The sequence below is a fragment of the Vulpes vulpes genome, chromosome 6, assembly GCF_048418805.1.
Source record: "Vulpes vulpes isolate BD-2025 chromosome 6, VulVul3, whole genome shotgun sequence".
NCBI classification, from domain to species: domain Eukaryota; kingdom Metazoa; phylum Chordata; class Mammalia; order Carnivora; family Canidae; genus Vulpes; species Vulpes vulpes.
This window is the reverse complement of record NC_132785.1, coordinates 104,278,257-104,298,119: the sequence shown is the minus strand read 5'-3', so window position 1 is coordinate 104,298,119 and position 19,863 is coordinate 104,278,257. Positions and strand designations below refer to the sequence as shown.

Genomic DNA, 19,863 nt, shown 5'->3' with positions numbered 1-19,863 from the left:
CATATCATTACCCACAAAAACCCCAAGAGAGAAATAAGGCCTCTTGCCCTCCTTATATAAACTCAGAAAGAGTGGATGACCGGGGGAAGATGGTAATTTAAGCCACAGAACTCAGACTCCAGTCTTTTGCTTCCTGATGTTCTCTCTGTCACACCAGAAGACCACTAGAGTGGATTAGGATTAGGGGGAGGTGAGTCCCGGAAATCAAGGTTGGGCCCTGTCTTTATTTAAAATTGTTATATTTTGTTCATCATAGATTGTTGTATTAATTCTGACTTTTAAAAATATTTAAAATATTGCTTATCTGGATTACTGAGTTGTTTGGTATAACCTTAAATTTTGCACTTGTGCCTCACTTGCCTCACCCTGGTCCTGGCCCTGGATCCATTACTCTCTATTCTATCTCAGCCTCTTCCATTAACCATCAGCAGAACATCAGAACTTTAAACACAAAGCAAAGAGGATTTTCATTCCCCTCACCCTTGTGAAAATCTCAGCTTCTGCCTTTATTCTCTTAAGAAGTTTGCCTACTATGTTCCTGATAAAATCGCCAAGTTCTGTGAAACTAGCAGTAGGCAAGGTTGTCACGTTAGAGGGGACGCAGTGCTCAGCACTCCTGCAGCTAGACGGGGCTAGGACTCAGGTGCTCTGACTCCAACCGTTGACAGCCTGGGCCGCATTTTGTCTCTAGATGCTACAAAACAAGAATTTACCATTTGGCTGGTAGAAGGCAAGAACTGGAAAATAGTTCATTCAGAAGTCTCACAGGTAGAAATTTCTGACAAATCCTTTGGGACCCACAACATAATACACTCAAATGGTGACAATGGCTGACGTGTGACCTGGCAACATTCCCCAACCCCAGTGGGGTGGTATTCCTGGTGACTTGTGTGTGAACATGTCACCCACTGCGTTGAGCAATGCTGCCTTAGTTTAGTCCCTGATTGATTCAGTCAAGAAGACCTCTGTAGAATAAGCCAGTCTTCCATGTAGTTAAGTCTCTAATTGAAGATTTTCTCCACCCAGCCCAGAGATGGTAATCTTTCCCAAATTTGCTTTTCACTGGGATCTCTAGAAATTATCTACCAGCAGTATGGTCTTTATAAGTGCTCTAGTGGACAGGAAATTAAGGTGCAAGTATGGAGTTTTGACAATGTCTGACTCACGTCCTTAGAAGCCGGTCCCTCTCTCTTCCTAATTATTAGAAGGTTTTTCTTGTGCCTGAGGTTTCATGTCTGTACAATATAGTCTTCTTTCCTTTCTGCTTGGATCACAGTCATTCTTAAAAACTGAGATGTCCAGGGGTGCCTGGGTGGCTCAGTCAGTTGAGCTTCTGACTCTTGATTTGGCTCAGGTCATGGTCTCAGAGTTGTGGGATTAAGCCCCATGTCAATCTCCACACTCAGCACAGAATCTGCTTGAGATGCTCTCCTTCTCCCCCTGCCCCCCAACTTGCATGTGAGTGTATATGTGGGGGGACGCACTTGCCCTCTTCTCTCTTAAGTAAATAAATAAAATATAAAGAGAAAAAAAAAAAGAGATGCCCACCAGAGAGGGAAAGCAAGACAGAGAGACCCAACATCTCCAAAACTATGAATCAGATAACCAGTCATTTGTTCTCTTCAATGCTGGGAGCACACTTAAATAAAATGATTTTGTAGATTATGCTCATTGCTTTTCCAGAAAGAGGATTTATCAACTTCAAGACAGCAACCATTTATTCCCAGACCATTGGTAGGTTTGTTTGTTTGTTTGTTTGTTTGTTTCACTTTCCCTCTTGACTTAGAAGCAAGCGGGAGAGGGCGGCCCGGGTGGCTCAGGGATTTAACGCTGCCTTCAGCCCAGGGCGTGATCCTGGAGTCCCAGGATCAAGTCCCGCATCAGGCTCCCTGCATGGAGCCTGCTTCTCCCTCTGCCTGGGTCTCTGCCTCTCTGTCTCTCTCTGTCTCTCATGAATAAATAAATTAAAAAAAAAAAAGAACCTAATAAAAAAAAAGAAGAAGAAGAAGAAGCAAGCGGGAGAGAATTAGAGCTGTGAATTCTTCTCCCTTTCTCAGACCTCACTCAGTTAAGGAGAGGCAGGGCAAACGAGAGGCCCCTATGGGGCCATAAATCACTGAGTCACATATAGAGCCTAAACCAGTTCCACTGCTATAAGGATTGGAAATTGAATTCCCTTTTGAGAATAACTGGGCAAGGCCCTTACAGAGACTACTTTTAAGACCAGGTTCTCCCACTAACCTAGAGTGGAGCTTCCTAACTCCCACTCCACCCCATCATAGCCCCATTCATGCCCATACACACAGTTAGGAATATGAAACACTCCCCACCATAGAGCAGTAAGGAGGGAGAAGAATCTTTATCACAGCCTAAAGAGATGAGAGCACTCTTGTCCTGGCAGACAAATTGGAATTAGACACTTCATGAACACATTGATTTTCCATGTATGTGAGCACACACGTACTTACACATACATGATGTCATCTTGGCATGGTGGCCATGAGAAATAGTCAAGCTTAGGAGCCTCCTTGAGGTTGTGGTATGTTCAAACCAAGACTGATTTGAGCTGCTCCAGCATGTAAGTTGATTCTTTCTATAGAGATAACAAATTTCCTAGAGTTTAATATTACCCCACACCTTCTGGAAATTCTACACAAGCAAAGGGAAGCAGCAAAAGAGAGGTTTTTCTGTACATGTTCACAAGACTATAAGATTCATGAGAGCAGGAACGTACTTCTGATATATAATGAGCCAGTGTGTTCCAGGGGTAGTGAGTTGTGGCATTCCTTGGTCCTTGTTTTCTCCAAAGAAAGAACTCAGTTGAGAGACTCGATAAAGTAGCAAAGGTTTTTTATTTAGCAAAAAGTGACAGTACACTCCAGAGACAAGAGGAGCGGGCTGACTGAGCATGGGTAGCAGCGTGCTGAGCTTCTCATTGTTATTTTATGGTGGTTTATTTGGTCTCCTCCCTCCCATCTTGTTATCATTGTTCCCCCCATGGGTCTGCCTGGATTTCTTGCCCTTGAACCTTTTGTGCAAGTCTGTGTTAGTCATCTTCCCATGAGCTGCTGAAGTGCAACCCACAGGGTGGGGGTGGGGGAGACAAACCACAATGCAAATGGCATTATAATGATAATTATAAGAGCCTTGGGGTTACTCACAGATGTGGTCTTTCTTAAGTGTGCATGCTCCAAAGTTGGGACAGTCTCTGTAGCCCCCGTCTTCTGCTTCTCAGTCTGTGTTGAACTGCAAAAAGGGTTGGTCTAAGGGAGATGGCGTGGTCTCTGGGTAGACACCAGGTGGTCCCTTTGACTGTCTATTCATTGTCCTCCTTTCTTCCCTCCTGCTCATGTATCTAACCTGCTTACTCTAACAGGTGTAGGATGGGTGGCTGGATGAATCAGGGACCATGTATCCAGTAAGCACTGAAGAGGAACCAGAGAAGGAAATGGAGGCAGGACATATTTTGAGCCCTTGAAATATAGCCTAGCTCAGGAAGCAAGATAATGACATATGAATGGAGCCAAGAAATGCATCAGGCAGTGCATGATTAGTTTGGTATAGTAGTCAGAACCTTGGGAACCCAGCATGGGTTGGATATGCAAGAACATCCTCCAGAGTTAGGTAGTACCTAGGTTCTATTTGAATGGAGTAAGGGGGCCCTGGATAGGTAGAGAGGAGGGCAGACTGTCCCAAACCCCTTAGCATGGCTTATAGGGTGCCATATAGGGCTTATAGGCTTATAGCATGGCCCCTTATGTCTTTGACACTGCCTTCTCTCCGGACTCATCTATTCCCACTTCACCCCTCTCTCTTGGTGCTCTAGCTGAACTGAACTCATTTCATCACCTAGAAGCCACCATGTGTTGTGTTTTTTTTTTTTTTTTCACCACCAAGCCTTTGCATAGGGCATCTTCTCTCTCTGGGAGACCCTTTCTCCACCTTATGGCCTAATCAACTTGACTCATCATTCAGGCCTCTGCTGAAATATAACTTCCTCTGGTGAGGCTTCCTGATCTTATTCTGGACTGTGTGCCTCCTCAGCTCTATTCTTACCCTAGCATCACACCACACTTGACTGTAATTACTTGATTAATATCTGCCTCCCCGCTACACAGAAGACTCTTTGAAGTTAGAAATTCTTGCTTGAGAATAGTGTCTGCCACGATCAGGTGCTTAATAAATACTTGCTGAATGAAGTATTTTATTATGCAGTTTAATGCAATTTCATTAAGTAGTTTCATTATGCAGTGTTATCATTAGGAAGGAATGGATGGATGAGTTGATGGAGTGATGGATGTGGGAGGTAAGGGCAAGAGGGAAAAAAGAAAGAAAGTCTCTAGGGTGAGCAGAAGTATGGCATATTTTGAGCATAATGAGGAAAATTGAAGTGTAGAGTTTGTGTGTGGGCAAGTATGAAAAGATAAAGTTGAAGAGATGGATGGATGGATGGATGGATGGATGGATGGATGGATGGATAGATGTATGCATGGATGGACATTACAGAGAACTTCCAATTCCTGGGATAAAGGGTTCAGTCTTCATCCTATGAAAGAATGGAGAAAATAAACATTTGTAATTTAAAATATTTCTACCTTGTAGAGTTGCCTTGCAAGTCATAATAGCCTTCAAAATGAAGGGGGCCTATTTTAGAAGACTGCCTTTCTTAGAAATAAAAATTTCCTCACTTTGCCCTGACCTTTGGGAAACAGAGTGAGTGGCCCCTTTGGGGTTTTTGGTATCACTTTGCCTCTGACCATATCCTGAAGCCTAAATCTGTAATCATACAGTCATCTAAAGCGTACTTTTCCCTTTAGCCACAGGTAAGAAGCTCTTCAGGCATTGCAGAAGTGGATATTTGGGAGAGCAAATGAGTCAATCATGAGTTACAGTGCCCAGTTATGAACCCAGACATTCCAGAGTGGACAGAATGACTCCCAAGTCCTCAAGCACGTTGTGGATATGTGCCCATGGACAGGCCCAGCAGTCAATCTTAACTGACAGTGGAGACAAAATGTTCCTACATGTTGCTTAGGGGAAGCTGTATCTCTGTGGGTACAGTTACTCATAGCTGTGAAGACACTACAAGCAGCAGACAGCTTATCAGAAGGGTCCAGAATAGATGCCAAAGCAGCAAAGATCATGTGCATGCTCCTTCATACACACCTAAACACCCCTCCCTCCTCATTTGTGCCTTCTTGCCTGTTCATCTCCCACCTAATCCACTCCCCAACTTGCATAAAGTTCTTCAGTGAAATCCATCTCTCTGCCTTAGCCTGCCCCATATTCCTGTTGGTTCTGGCATTTGTGTGAAACAGTGAGTGAATCACACAAGAGTTTGCCAAGCAGGGCTGCTGCTTACAGTTGTGCAGGTTGTGCACTGCATAAAGACCCTTGAGTGGAAAACTACAAATCCAGCCAGTTCTTTCCATGCCGAGCCCAGCATCCTGATGCATTGTTGTGCAAGCTAGAGAAAGGCACCCTGTCCTCACTGGGCTGTGCATCTCCAGGACTATATCTCTTCTCAACTTCGCACAAAGGTGCTAGATAGCCTAGCAGTGGCCCTGCCATCGTGACAAAGTATTCTGATTACAAAATAGATAGGGCAAAACCATTTCAAGAGATCCTTTGGCTCAGTTCCTGACTTTGTAAGACAAACAAGCCCCCCATATTAGTTGTCTATTGCTGTGTAACAAGTTGTCATAAACTTAAAGGCTTAATACAATATCAATTTATTATCCCACAGTTCTGCAGGTCAGGAGTTAAGGTATGGAGTGGCTAAGTTCTCTGTGCAGGGTTTCAAGGCTGAAATCAAGACTGAATTAGGCTCCTGTCTGGAAGCTAGGAGGAAGTGTTGGCTTCCAGGGTCATTCAGGTTGTTGGCAGAGTCCAGTTTCACGTGGCTGTAAGACTGAAGGTCCCATTTCTTGCTGTCATTCAGAGACCGCTCTGCTACTAGAGACTGCCTGCATTCCTGCTTATCTTTAAACCAGAAACAACCCTTTAAGTCCTTCTCATGGTTCAGATCTCTGGCTTCCCCTTCTTGAGCCAGAGGAAGCTATCTGCTTGTAAGGGCCCCTGTATTTTCTCACCCACCCACATTCCTTTTAAAAGCCTTTGAGTTTTTTTTTTCCCAAAGGCTTGTTTGGATAAACACATTCATACCTTACTTTAGCAGATCATTACCCATTTTGAGGAAACACTGGCATGGGTAAAATTATTTGTAAATCAGTTAGAACCACCTTTTGTCATCCTAACGTCTCTTAAACATTTTAGTAGAATCTGACGCTGCCAGTCGTGTGCTGGAACTGACTACTACTGGTTCGTAAGAGCAGATTGTTAAATGTTTAGGAATTTACAAGTTGGTCATTAAATTTTAGTAGCTTGAGGGGAACCTGGGTGACTCAGTCAGTTAAGTGTCTGCCTTCAGCTCAGGTCATGATCCCAGGGTCCTGGGATCGAGCCTCACATCAGGCTCCCTGCTAGTGGGGAGCCTGCTTCTCCCTCTCCCTTTGCCCCTCTCCCCACTCTTGCTCTCTTTTCTTAAATAAAATAATAAAATCTAATAAAACAAAACAAAACAAAAACCTAGTAACTTTAAATTGACTACAGTAGGAGTATTTATTTTTTTTTAATTTTTTTTTAATTTTTTATTTATTTATGATAGTCACAGAGAGAGAGAGAGAGGCAGAGACACAGGCAGAGGGAGAAGCAGGCTCCATGCACCGGGAGCCTGACGTGGGATTCGATCCCGGGTCTCCAGGATCGCGCCCTGGGCCAAAGGCAGGCGCCAAACCGCTGCGCCACCCAGGGATCCCACAGTAGGAGTATTTAAATCATGGAAAGTATATACCCCAAATCAGAGTGCCTACCCCTCCCCACCCCGAGAGAGCTGGTTTACCAGTATACCACTGGGTGTAGACCTTTATAGGTCATCTACTTGACTTTCTGTAGCATGCAGGAATCCTCTCCATGGCCATTTTCATGCATTGTCATCCTACTTTTAATACCACCAGGAACGGGGCAGCCACTCCCTTATAAGCCAGTTCATCTTATTATTGTAACGGTACATGGTAAAGTAGAAGCCTGCCTCACTGCCAATGGCCTCAGTGCCTTGGAAGCAGCATTTGTGACAGCCCCAGAACCATGGGGGTGGAGGGGTGTCATCTTCTGCAACAGACATTTGTCCTGTGGAACCACATATCAGATCTCACTTAGAAGCACAGTCCTTAGAGCCACACTGAGTTCAAATCCCAGCTCTGCCACTTATTTAGCTACAACCTTGGGCAAGTCTCTTAACTTTTCTGGGCTTCCAATTCCTCATCTGTAAAATGGAGGCAAAACTAGCATCTGCTTTATTGGTTATGGTGAAGATTTGGTGAGATAATACACACAGAGAGAACAGCACCTTGTCCAGCATGTTCCTAACTCACCAGTTTGTTGTAAGGATTAAATTACTTAATATAAGTAAAGTACCTGAATAGCACAGTGCCTGGGAGAAGGTAGTCACTATATAAATATTAGCAAATTAATTTGAAACACAGTTTGCAGACCCTTCACCACACTTGTTACCCTACTCTGGGTGTACTCCAATTTCCCCCACAAAATGCAGTGTCAGAGTGGACCTACTACCTCCAGCCCTTGGCTGAAATGCCAGCCTTTGATTCCAGCCTCCTTCTCTCTGACTGGCACAGCATTTGAGCAGCTGTCTGATTTTTCCCTAAGTTTTTATTAGAATCAGAGAGACTTCTCTAAAAAGTCTTGGGCCCCAGACCAACAGCATGGGTATATCCTGGCTGCTTGTTAGAAATGCAGGATCTCAGGCACACCCCAGACCCACTGAATCAGAATCTGCATTTTAACAAGATCCCAGGGGGATACAAATGCACATCAAAGTTTGAGAAGCACTATTTGGGGGGACCCTATGGACATCTTTTTCCAAGAGGAAATAAATTAGGGCATTCTAAACCTTTTCATGAGTCAAGGAACCTTTCCCCTAGACCTTGGTAAGGCTGTGGGGAGTGTCAGTGTCGGGCCCTCAGTGTGTGGTTGGAGGTGGGAGGGACAGAACATGAAAGACTCCTAACTCTGGGAAACGAACTAGGGGTGGTGGAAGGGGAGGTGGGCGGGGGGTGGGGGTGACTGGGTGGCAGGCGCTGAGGTGGGCACTTGACGGGATGAGCAGTGGGTGTTATTCTGTATGTCGACAAATTGAACACCAATAAAAAATAAATTTATTTAAAAATAAATAAATAAATAAACCTGGAGGTCTGCTGGTGCCTAATAAAGAAGACTACAAGAACCCAACACAGAGATGTGAGGCTTCTGAAAGCTCCCACAAAAAACCTAACAGCTCCACTGTCAGCTCTGTCCCAAAGCCCCGGGTCAAGGAAGCTGTGTGAGCATTAGCTGGCCTGGAGCAGCCAGGATAAATTTAGAAATGATGAGAAAGAATCCTTCTTGATATGGTGAAGAGTCATTTAGTAGAAATCAGAAGGGAAGAAGTCACCAAGTCAGATTATTTAGAGATTACTTCCAGCAAGGGAAGGCCAAAGGGTTAGGAACCACCTACTCACAACATAGTGCAGAGGCAAATCCACTTATTAACTGAATTTCTGACCTGCTGCCTGAATTTAAATGGAGAATCCTGTAGTTCCTCACTGTGGCACAGCTTAGGAATGGCATCCAGAATTTATCCACCTGCTTGCATAAAATAAGCTGTAGGAGTAATAATGGAGAAGTGCTAAAATCCCAGCTCTGATGTATGTGCTAGCTGTGTGACTCTGGGCAGGTTACTCAGCCTCTCTGAGAATTTGTTTTCTCATCTTTAAAGTGGAAGTAATAATACCTATGTTATATGACTGAAGTAAGGATGAAATAAAGTTCTCATGGTGTTGAGAATGTAAGTGTATGTATTATCTTAGGTCCCTTCCTTGTATAAAGGAATGTAGTATTCATCCATTCAACAAATAAATGCTGCTTCCTCGGTGGCTAAAAAAAGCACCTTTCCCTTCACAGTACCCTGAGAACTAGAGGACTGATTTGGAATTGGGTGTCCTCAATACAAAGGAATGTTCTGAGAGGCCAGCCAGGCAGCCCATACATGGATTTCCTGATCCCTTTTGGCTTGTTGGTGGGAGGTCTTCTGGGAGCATCCTTTCCAAGCAGTACAGCCCAATCTTAGCTGGGAACGCTGATGCTTTGATTCCTCCCTCAGCAGAAGGCTGGGAGGAGAAGCAGGGCAGGTCAAAAACCCCAGCCAAGCCCCATGCATTCAAGCCCAGCTTGTTGTTGGAGAGCTCTCCCGTAGACAGACAAATGGAGTGGACTAATCAGCTGAGGGTGTCGTTGGATGACATTGGGCTTCTGGTCTCTTTGTCCCACTGGGCATCCTTTGGCATTCAATCAGAGTAGCCTTCAAAAAAAATTTTTATTGCTGTTCCTAATGAATTTTCACTGCAAAAAGACAGATGTGTTCTCAGGTGTGTTAGAAATTCACCTTGGGTTCTTCAGCAAGTAATGGTCGAGGGCCTCCTCCACACCAGGCACTAGGATGGAAAGGGCAAATGAGACAGCTTCCCTGTCATCGTGGCCCTTACATTCCATTGTGGACAGACAGACAATAAACAAGTAAGTTAATAAACTAGCCAGCCAACATCAGGCTGTGATTGGGGCAGTGAAGGGAACGAGCGGATGGAACCTGATGGAAGGTAACCCATGGTGGGGAGGTAGAGACCCAAGGAAGTAACATGGCCATGGAAGCCCCTCTCCTAGGAGGTAATGCCTATGTGGAGACCCAGAAGATGAGGATAGCACAGAACCAGGCACAGAGAACAAGCAAGGATGATGCCTTAAGTGGAAAGGAGCTTGATTTAAGGAACAGAAAGAAAGACCAGTGTCTCTGGGACTCCTAAGGAAGGGGGGAATATTATGAATGGAATCAGCAAGGTCACCAGTAGCTGGATTATGCAAGATCCTATAGGCCATGGTAAGGACTTTGTATTTAGTCCAAATGTAGGGGTGTATGGAACTTGAGTTGCATTTTCAATAGACAATCTTGTGTTCTTGGGGGGGAATTGAAGGAGGGAGCAAAGGCAGAAATATCTCTTAGAAGGTTATTACCAACTCCAAAGGAAAGGCAATGTTGTTTTGATCTAGGTCTTGGTAGCAGAGGGAAGGATGGTGGCCAACTACATGTATGAGGGTGGAGGTGGGGTTGGAGGGAAGGATGAGGAAAATGAAGTAATCAGGAGAGATTCCAGGTTTGGATAGACCTGGAATCTATCCAATCTATTTAGTTGCTGTTGACTGAAATGAGGAAGAACAAATTTGGAAAAAGAACTCAAGACCTGGCTGGTGACTCTCATTTAATTTAAATATACTTGTGGCTTCATGTGTGGCTTGAGCAAAACTGAGGACTTCCTTGGTTTTTAAGAGCTGGAAAGGGTTTCTCTAGCTTTTAGGCAAGGTCCAAACAGATGTGATGCCTTCTGCATAACTGATCTCAGCAAGGGAGTCTCCTACCCTGCCTCCTCCACTCATAACACCCTCTGCCAGTGGTTCCAGTTAGCTAACCTCCGTTCCTCATGCCACTACTAATGTCTGTCCTCATTTCTGTCGTCCACTGAGTTATTGATGGCATCTCTTATTCTCTTTATCTGTTCACTAAAAATCACAAGCCCAAGTCACACTGTGTCTTATGACATGTGGTCTGTTCAGCCCGGAGCTTGTTGCTGACAGGGACACAAGGCTAGATTTTGAAAAAATAGGAATTGCTATCTATGCTCTCACCTTTAACATCACATGTCCCTCACCTAACCCATTTGGGATGGATCATCCTGTATTATCCAGTTCTTTCTTGACCTGACTTCTGTTTCCAGCTTGTACCACCTCTTGCGCCACCAGTTCAATGTATTGATCTCCCCTTATTTTCTGACTTAATGCCTGGAGATGGTAAGATACCCTTATATAATACTCTCAAACCACCAGGGTCATATTACTCCATTTATTAAACACTTTCTAGGGAACATGCACCCCACCAAGCACTTCATGTGCATTATCTCATATAAGAATGCTCTGAATATTCATATTCCACTTTACAAATGAGACTTGAAAAGCTTTAGCAAGTTGCCCAGGTCACTCAGCTAGTGAGAAGTGGAAACCAGGTTTGACCCCAAGTCCTCAGTCTCTAGTATCACTGTTGCAGCTCTCAAGGAAGAGAGGCCAGAGAGGCCTTTCAGAGGTTGAACACTCATGCTTTCTGTGCTGGACAGCCAGCTTTTTCTGTCATGGGAGTTGGTGTGGCCAGTGATGATGGCTTGGAGTCTTGAAATTTTGAATTTTGAAACAGTGGATTAGCAGGCGCCAGAGTGTATTAGTAACTACTATTAATTCACTTTGGGAGTGACAGGGCCACATTTGGTTGGTTCTAAGGGATCAGCAGTGTGGACAAAGGAACTCTGTAGACATCCAACACTCTTAATGGTGACTTGGGAAAACTTGAGAGAGCAGAGAGGTTGCCCCAAGTCAGAAAGATATTCCTACTTTATATACTATAGATAGATGATAGATAGATGATAGATAGATAGATAGATAGATAGATAGATAGATAGATAGATGATAGATAGATAGATAGAGCCTAGGGCCACTCAAGTCTGAGAGGTTACATGCAGCTGGACAGGACTCCTTGTGTGCGTCCCTCTTGAGGGGAGACTCAGATCTGTGCACAACCCTTTCAGCAATGTCGTACACCCTCTGCGAAATGCCTAGACTGGAGTCAGGTCCTGAAATGTCCCCATTACTAAGCAAAGGTTGGGAGAGGCCCAGGTCCATCTTTGCTTTTAAAGCTCCTAGTGGAAGACAGATAGACAGAAAGAGTACACAAGAAGAAAAGAGTAAGAAAGAAAGAAGAGGGGAGGGAGAGAGAGAAGGAAGGGAGAAAGAAAGGAAAGAAAAATGGAAATCAAGGCTACTAAAATTGGTTTATGTTTTTCATTATTTAGTGAAACATCTTTTAACATAAAAATACTCCAATTGAGGTAGTTACAAGGTCATTATAGGATTTATAAGATAACTGTGATTCAGAGCACCCTGCAGTTAATGGGATCTAGTCAGTGCACCCCTGTGGCTGCAGGGCTCATTTGTAGGTAGCCTTATAGTTTCTGAAGCCCCTTGTGAATTACCAGAATGTGTGACTTGAGCCACATGGCCCTCCTGGCTTCTCCATGGTAGTCATGGCCACAGAGAAAGAGAAAAGTCCTTCTGTTTCTAGGCAAGATTGTTACAGGCCAACATGACCCCCATCTATGTCCTTTTCTAAAAGATAAACCTTTCAGACCAACCCAACTGATTTCAAAAGTCAAAAGATTTTTTAAAAATTCATTATATGTATATTATTTCATTGTTCTCACAACCGCCCTCGGACGCTGTAAGCATTATTTAACCTGTTTGTGTGTCAGTTACATTATTTGTCCAAGGTCACGTAGCATATCCAAGATTAGAACCAGAACCTTTGACTTTGCAGTCTTCGAGTCTGACCATGCCACAAAGCCACACGAAGCCTAAGTAGGAGGAGCCCAGTGAGCCTGAAAGGGAGCCTGGGGCAGTCCCTCTCCTGGGTGCCCCCGTGGGGGCGCACTTTGACTTTCTGGATCTACTCACTGTTTTCTTCTCTTCCTGTTCCTTCTCCTGGCTGGCTTGCCACCCCCACCACTCTGCTCCTCGCTTATGATACTTATTTTTCCATCCACAGCAAAACAATTCCCATCAAGGTAATTGATGATGAGGCGTATGAGAAAAACAAGAATTACTTCATTGAGATGATGGGCCCCCGCATGGTGGATATGAGTTTGCAGAAAGGTGTAGTACCCTGTCCTCCACACTAACGTTAACGTTCTTCTCTCCTCTCCTCTTCTGGTTCTTCCTTTCTCCAACCCGTTTGTCTTCTCTTCCCCTTTCTTCTTCCTCTAATTCATGTCCCCTTGTTTTCTTTCTTGTTCTTTCTTTTCCTTTTTTTCCACCTCTCCTTCTCCTCTCTCTGATCCCAGCTCTGCCCTAACACCTGCCAGCCTGTCACATGGTATCCATAAGAGGGATGTTCAAGAGGTAGTGGTAATTTTTGTGGGATGGAGAAATGGCTATGGGAAAAACACAAGACAGGGAGGGAGAAAGAGAGGGAGAGAGAGAGAGAGAGTCAGCCAGAGTCCAGAGTGTCATATATGGGGCTCTTTGCTTCTCCTGGATGGTGTCCTACACAGGAAAGAAAAAGATGACACAGCACAGCACCAGGCAGGAGGGCAACACCGGAGAACTGCCCCAGGTGCTCAGCACAGATTCCCATGGGGCAGCTGTTCTCAGTGCTAAGCTTATAGTCCCCAGACATTGGGAATCGATGTATTTGGATTTGGGTTCTATTTATGGTTCATCCCATTCCCCAGAGCAGGCCTTAGGAGCTCTCTTTCTTGCCATATTCCTGCTAGCAAGATGTGTTTCTTCTCTCCCTGACCTTGATTGAGCTGAAAGTATAGGTTTGAGTTTCAGGTCTAGGTCACAGACCTACCTGCTGGACTCTCCTTTCCCTGCAAAGAGCATCTAAGTGTGGTGGCAGAGAGAATAGTGGAAGAGGGGATTCTAACTCGAGTGGGAGCTTTCCCAAGAGATCACAGAATTTCTCAGAGTCGATGGAGCCTTTGCCTTCAACTTAAACGACTTCATACACCCCAGACTTCCAACAGGCAAGTCAGAACATACTCTTCTGGATACATCATCTGTGTAAAGGGGAGCTGTCAGTATTTGGGGGGGCAACGTTCCTTCCCTGGCAAGGCCTTCAATCATGTCCCTCAGGCCATGCCCTTGGTCACAGAGCACCCCATTCCCAACCCACAGCAGAGTCCCTGCAAGGGAAAAACTGCCAGGCTCACATCTCATAGGTAGCCCCAGGTTCCAATATCTAGGGCCTAGAGAGAAGTTCCTAGAAAATTCTTCTTGACAGTCAATTACTTTCATCTTTTGTCTACTGAGGGCAAGGTATGTAAAGGTGTCCAGAAATAGTGCCAAAAAGGGTAACCAAGAATGTACTCCTGAAACACACACACAAAACACAAATGCACGGCACATCTTGTGTCTAACAAACCACCTCATATCAGTCTACCTGGTAGATCGCAAAGCTGAATATGTCTTTAGAATGAAAGAGGAACATCAGAGGTTCTGATTAGACATTTTAGTCATTGTTTGTTAGCACCTCTTTGCCCTTTAGAGAGCATTTAGGTCCTGGGCCAAAAACAAAGTAAGCAAGAAATACCAATCATGGCTCCCTGCTGGGACCCACCAACCCCACTGTGGTTCCATGAAGGACCAAGATGGGGATGATCCAGATCCCCATAGCAACGTCTCTAATGACAATTGGCCTGAGCCAGCCTCATGCCAGACTCTGAAGGGGAGTGATTTTCAAGGAAATTTTGCTTCCCTGGATGACTTGTTTTTAAAAGACACTAAGCTTTGTTGAGATACCCAGAAATGAATAGAAACCTCCTTCACCATTTTCACCAGATCATCAGCTTTTAAGTAAGCCAGCCCTGGAACGTATCACCCCTATATGATAGAAGTACAAAGGTGATTTAGAATTTGATGACTTATATCATTTTCTTTACATTTTCCCAGGAGTGCATCAGCTGTAAATATTGAAGGAGTCCTATATCATACTATGGTTAACACATACTTATTTTAGATCCCACCACCAAAACCCTGAGATAAAGAATGACAAAGATAGTAGGATTCTGCTTTCCTTTCTCTCTCTCTCTCTCTCTCTCTCTCTCTCTCTCTCATTTTCCTTCCTCATAAATACTTCACTTTAAAATTTTTCTTTATGAGGTACACGTAAGTGAGTATAGATACAAGGAAGTGAAACGAGCTCCTAGCTAGATATTATTGACCTATTTCCTGTTGTAGAAGGATCCTGGATCATTCCAGGTGGGCTGGTAGTTTACCTGCTTCCCAAAGAAATGCCAGTTATCATGTGACACCCAATGGAATGCGCTGCCCCACCCACTTCCTACTAAGCATCTGCAGGATCTAAGCTGACTCCTCCCCACCATTACCCACCTTGTCCTTCCCCTTTCCCTCCTGTCCTCCTAGAGTCCTTCCTTTGCCCACTTTTCCTTGCCTCCTGGCTCCCTTTCCTTCACACCCATAAGGAAACTACAACCAAGGAGACAAGAAAAGCTGAGACCGTTTTTGTTTTTTCTGTTTTTTTAATATGAGAAAAATCAATCCACCATAGTCCTGTCAAATGCCACCATGGCGGGACCGGGCTGCATGTGCCAGGAGTGACGGGGAATGATTTTAAAGGCTGTGCTCCAAATGTCCAAAAAATCTACCGACCCAGTCGACACACTCTCTCTCTTGTTGTCCCTACAGGAAAACCATAAGGGTTAAAATAGTAGATGAGGAGGAATACGAAAGGCAAGAGAATTTCTTCATTGTCCTTGGTGAACCGAAATGGATGGAACGTGGAATATCAGGTGTGAGATTCTTTAAAAAACAAAACAAAATAAGACAACAACAGCAAAAAGAAAGAAAAAAATTTAAACTGAAAAGCAACAGCAACAAAAAGCAACTCTGTTTTTTCTCCCCCCATTTTCTTCCCTTTTCCTTTTTCCTCTTTTTTGACCAACGGACTTTTTTATTCTTTTCCCTCCTGTATTCTCGCTCTCACCCTGTTTCGGTGTCATCTCTGCCTTCTTAGCCTTAGCCGATTCCCCAGTCCTCCTTTCCCACCTTCTGGACAGCGCTGCAGCCTCAACTCCTCATTACCCTACTGAGTTACTTCCTTCTGCCTTGTGCTCCAATGATCTGATTACCACCGTCCCCTGCATTCTTCCCCGCAGCCCCCACACATACATGGAACCTGTAAATGTGGACACTCCTTGGTGGGTGGGGAGGAGAAGAAAAAGAAAGGAATGTGATGCCATGCATGTCTGCCCCTTCCCTGCCTTCTTCCCCTCCCACCCCTCACCCTCAAGCCTGGATTGAATGGGGAAGGGTCTGGGATGGGGTCCGGGGCCCATGTTGCAATGATGCTTTGACAGTTTTCTGCATTCCCCAACCTTCCATGAGTGCTTGGCAGGCTATACACTTGCAGAGTGGTTCATAAACCCCTCTTCCCTTCATAGAGGTAAGTGTTTTATCTATTTCACAGTTGGGGAGACCATGGCATGAGAAGGTATACCAAGTGTCAAAGGCCACAGCTTCTGAGACAGAGCTGGCTTCTGAGGTAGTCATATGATCTGGAATCCTGAACTAGTCTTTCTTCCCTTGACATCCACCCCATCTCACTTTACCTTTATTCCTAGCCCAAGGTAGGGAACTTTATTCAGGCTACTTTAGGACAATGCAATGCCTAAAGCAGAAAATTGGGAGTCTCAAAAAGAAAGCAGTAATTCCAGGTATGAAAATCTCCCCAGCCAGAAGGCCCTGGGGGAAAAAAAAAAACTGACATTGGGCAGTCCCAGAGTATTGATTTATGGGTTTTCCAATAGAAGAAGGGCCTCTAAATGGTATTGGTGTTGATCCCTGAGAAACAATATGGTTCACGGAAGCCTGCCAATAGGTATATCACCCAGATCCCAAGGTAACCCTCATCCCACACCAGAGGAGTGGCCTCATCTCCTCCCTTCCTCAAGACATGCATCTTGGAATACCTGCTAGGGTTCCATTCCCAAGGGACTGATTATGTTGCAACCAAGGAAGATATAAGGAAAGATTTCCTCCTTTGAAGAAAATGATTGGAAACTACTACTTCAAAGGTGCTGGAGGAATGTATGTGGGAATGAAAAAGGGTGCTTTTGGGCAATACCAAGAGAAGGACATTCACACTCCCCTTCAGGAGAGATATGCTCCTGGGAGCCTCATGGAGGATGGAACAGTGAGACCCACTTATTTGTCAAAAAAGGGTGATTATTCTGCAACTACTTCACACTCACATGACAAAGAGCAGCGTAAAGCCTTTCATTACAAGACAGATCTAAGAGATTCAGCAACTATACTCCTAAAGGCTTATCAACAGGTATGATGGATCAGTTCTCACTGTCTTCTGGGGACTCTCTGCAGATCTGACCCGTTCTGTGTCCAACCAGGTCTGGATATGCCTAGTGTTCTAGAGGCAAAAGCCCTCTCCATCTTCCATTACTCATCCTCTTCTTGCCATCTGATAGGATGTCTCCATGAGCCTGACTGCCAGAGTGCGGGGGAAAAAAATCTCTAGTTCCATTGTTTAGATTGTTTCTGCCAGTCCTCCAGTTACTACCACTGAGAATATTCTCAGAAATTGTCTCAACACCTGCCCTACCTCATTCCCACCTCCCCTGTGCATTTACTCCACATTTTCATGATTGGCTGGATGCAGCAGACACCCAGGGCCATTGTAAACTAGTTTTATCAATTTCCACAGTCTCTGCTACTAAGGTACAAATGAAAGCAGCACAAAAGATCATTCAGGATAGCTGGAAAGAAGGCAGTGGCTCTAGACAAGAAGAATGGGTTGAAAGTCCATTCATGACTAGAGTCCATCAGTAAAGAGGCATCCTTTTTCTTCTCTGCCTCCCTAATAAATCCTGATCAACAGCAGGACAGGGAGTGACCTAAGATACATCTTACAGAGACTTGGCCAAATGCAAATGCCTTTGAGAACACCCCCTCCCCTTTTTTTTTACTCTGGACTCTTTGTCCAAAGGAGATGTCAGCAAAGTCCTGGTATGGCCTAGTCCTGGGGAGGGAGTAGGTGAGGAGGCAAGGATCCTCCAGGTCTTCCCGGTGACCAAGATGCCAAGATGGAAGATGCCAAGAGAAAATATGTGCATTTCCTGACCTTCTGGTCTGTTGTCTATTTTCAGTTTCTTCAGATCTTCCCATATTTTGGCATTAGACCATAAGGTGAAAGGTCATACAACTTGATTATCTAGACTCAGGATCAAATGAAAACCCATCCTGATTTTTAGAATTCCCTGCTGTTCTCAGAGTGAGAAGCTATACAGTAGAAAGCTTTTCATTATCACTGCTGCATGGGAGAGTCTTAGGCATTCAGAACAGCATATACTCTGCATGGTCAAAATGACAATTGTGTTATCAAAAAAAAAAAAGAAAGAAAGAAAAGAAAAGGACTGTATTTGAAATAGCAGATTCTATTCTTGGCAAACAAAACAGACTTTAGAGGTGAGATTAAATGCTCTGAACAAGCAAGAAGAGGGAAAAGGGAGGATGAATAAGAAACACGGTTGCCCTGGCATAGAGTAAGTGCTGGAGTCCAGAAGTAGACATCTGAGAGCAACACTGAGCAGCATGACCAAGGCTGTTGGGCCTGGACACTGGGAACCTCATGTGGAAAGGAGAGCACCCCCCAGTCAGAGGGCTTGTTTGTGCCCCCTCTTACTGCATCAATGGGCTCACCCTGACAAGCTGCCCAGATGCTTCCAATTATTCACAGAGCTATGCTATTTCCTGTATGTCCCTGGGGTGTCTGAGCAGGGATAAATGATGCTCACCTGACCCTGGGGATCGATACAGGGGAAAGTTCAGCTGCAGATTCTCTCATCAGCAGCAGCAGGAAAAACACCCTGGAGGTATTATGTCATTCAGAATTGGCCTATCTGGATCTCACTGACCCATCTATAACTGCTAAGTGGAAAGTCTCAAATTCATGTAGACAATGACCAGAGAATGGTACAATACCAGCTGACTGCAAGCCCTCTCATTGTGATAGAAATGATTCTGGTGTTGGGAGGTACTTCTGAGTGAAAACCAGGGCAGCAGTGACCTTTCTAGAAGAGCGTCCCCTTGTCTGGCCTACCTGAGTGCACCGATGTGTTTGGGTTTCTGGTTTCCCCTGGAGCCCGGTTGGAGGCCAGGAGGGGCTCTGCTTTCATGAAGATCCATAGAAGGAGCAGAATGAACAAGCTCTCTTGCTATATCTGTCTATCTATCATCTATCTATCTATCATCTATCTATCTACCTATCTCAATGTAGCAAGGAGATTCACTCATCAATTACCCCCTTGGAATTCCATATGGGAGAAACCAGAAAAAGTCAACTGCTGTTTGCCCTGCTTATTATATACCATAAAAATTCTCAATCCACACATGTCATCAGTGGTTGTAACTGTGAGATGATGGATCACAGGCCTGAGTTGCATTCTTAGAGATTTTCAAAAGAAACAATTCACAGACACCACTCCCACTCCTTCCTTAGCACCTCAGTCACCAGCCGTACTAGGAGTATGTAGTGGGATGTTCCCAGCCTTTTATTTGACAAGAGCCAGGGAGTACAGTGCTGTACTAAGACACCATTGAGAGGAAGATGTGGTGTATCACAAGAATCTTTTAGCATAAGTACAAATTCAGGGGCCAGGGATACCCTGTGTTAGGTCCATCTAACCCAGCTTCCCAGTCCTTGTAGGGGCCTTGTTATTTGTCATCTCCCACCTACAAATAGCTTTCTGTATGGAAGTTTCTCTGGTCCAGAATACCTGGGCTCTATTTAGCCTGTCCTTTCTGGAACAAAAACACCACCACCCAGAGATGCAGCACCACAGGATCTATTAAAAAAAAATACAATTGCCGAAATAAGTGGCAAATAACAAACTTCTACTGAACATCTACTAGTTGCAGTGACTTCACTAGACACAGGTGATACAAAATGGTAGGAGTCCATGGCCCTAACCTCCAGACTATATCTATAAAAAGAAAATATTTTGCAGAAATTACCTTTTCACGAGGTCCTTCTTTGAGGGGAACTCAAAGTTCTGGCCCATGTTGTAACTAGAAAGCTATTTGTGGCCATGACAGTGTTATAGGTACTGGGAAGCTAAGCAT

The 19,863-nt window shown here is 44.5% G+C and overlaps 1 protein-coding gene across 8 annotated transcripts in view; it reads left to right on the top strand.

Moving 5' to 3' along the window:
- Nucleotides 1–19,863, top strand: part of SLC8A3 (solute carrier family 8 member A3) — a 144,491-nt gene that overhangs the window by 112,771 nt on the left and 11,857 nt on the right. For 6 of the 8 annotated variants that reach the window (XM_072761848.1, XM_072761849.1, XM_026008489.2 and 3 more), the window contains one exon: nt 15,415–15,518. In XM_072761848.1, the coding sequence (XP_072617949.1) occupies nt 15,415–15,518 (104 nt within the window). Of the gene's footprint in view, nt 1–12,751; nt 12,859–15,414; nt 15,519–19,863 lie in introns of all 8 variants that reach the window. The other 2 variants (XM_072761846.1, XM_072761847.1) reach the window with 1 other exon arrangement.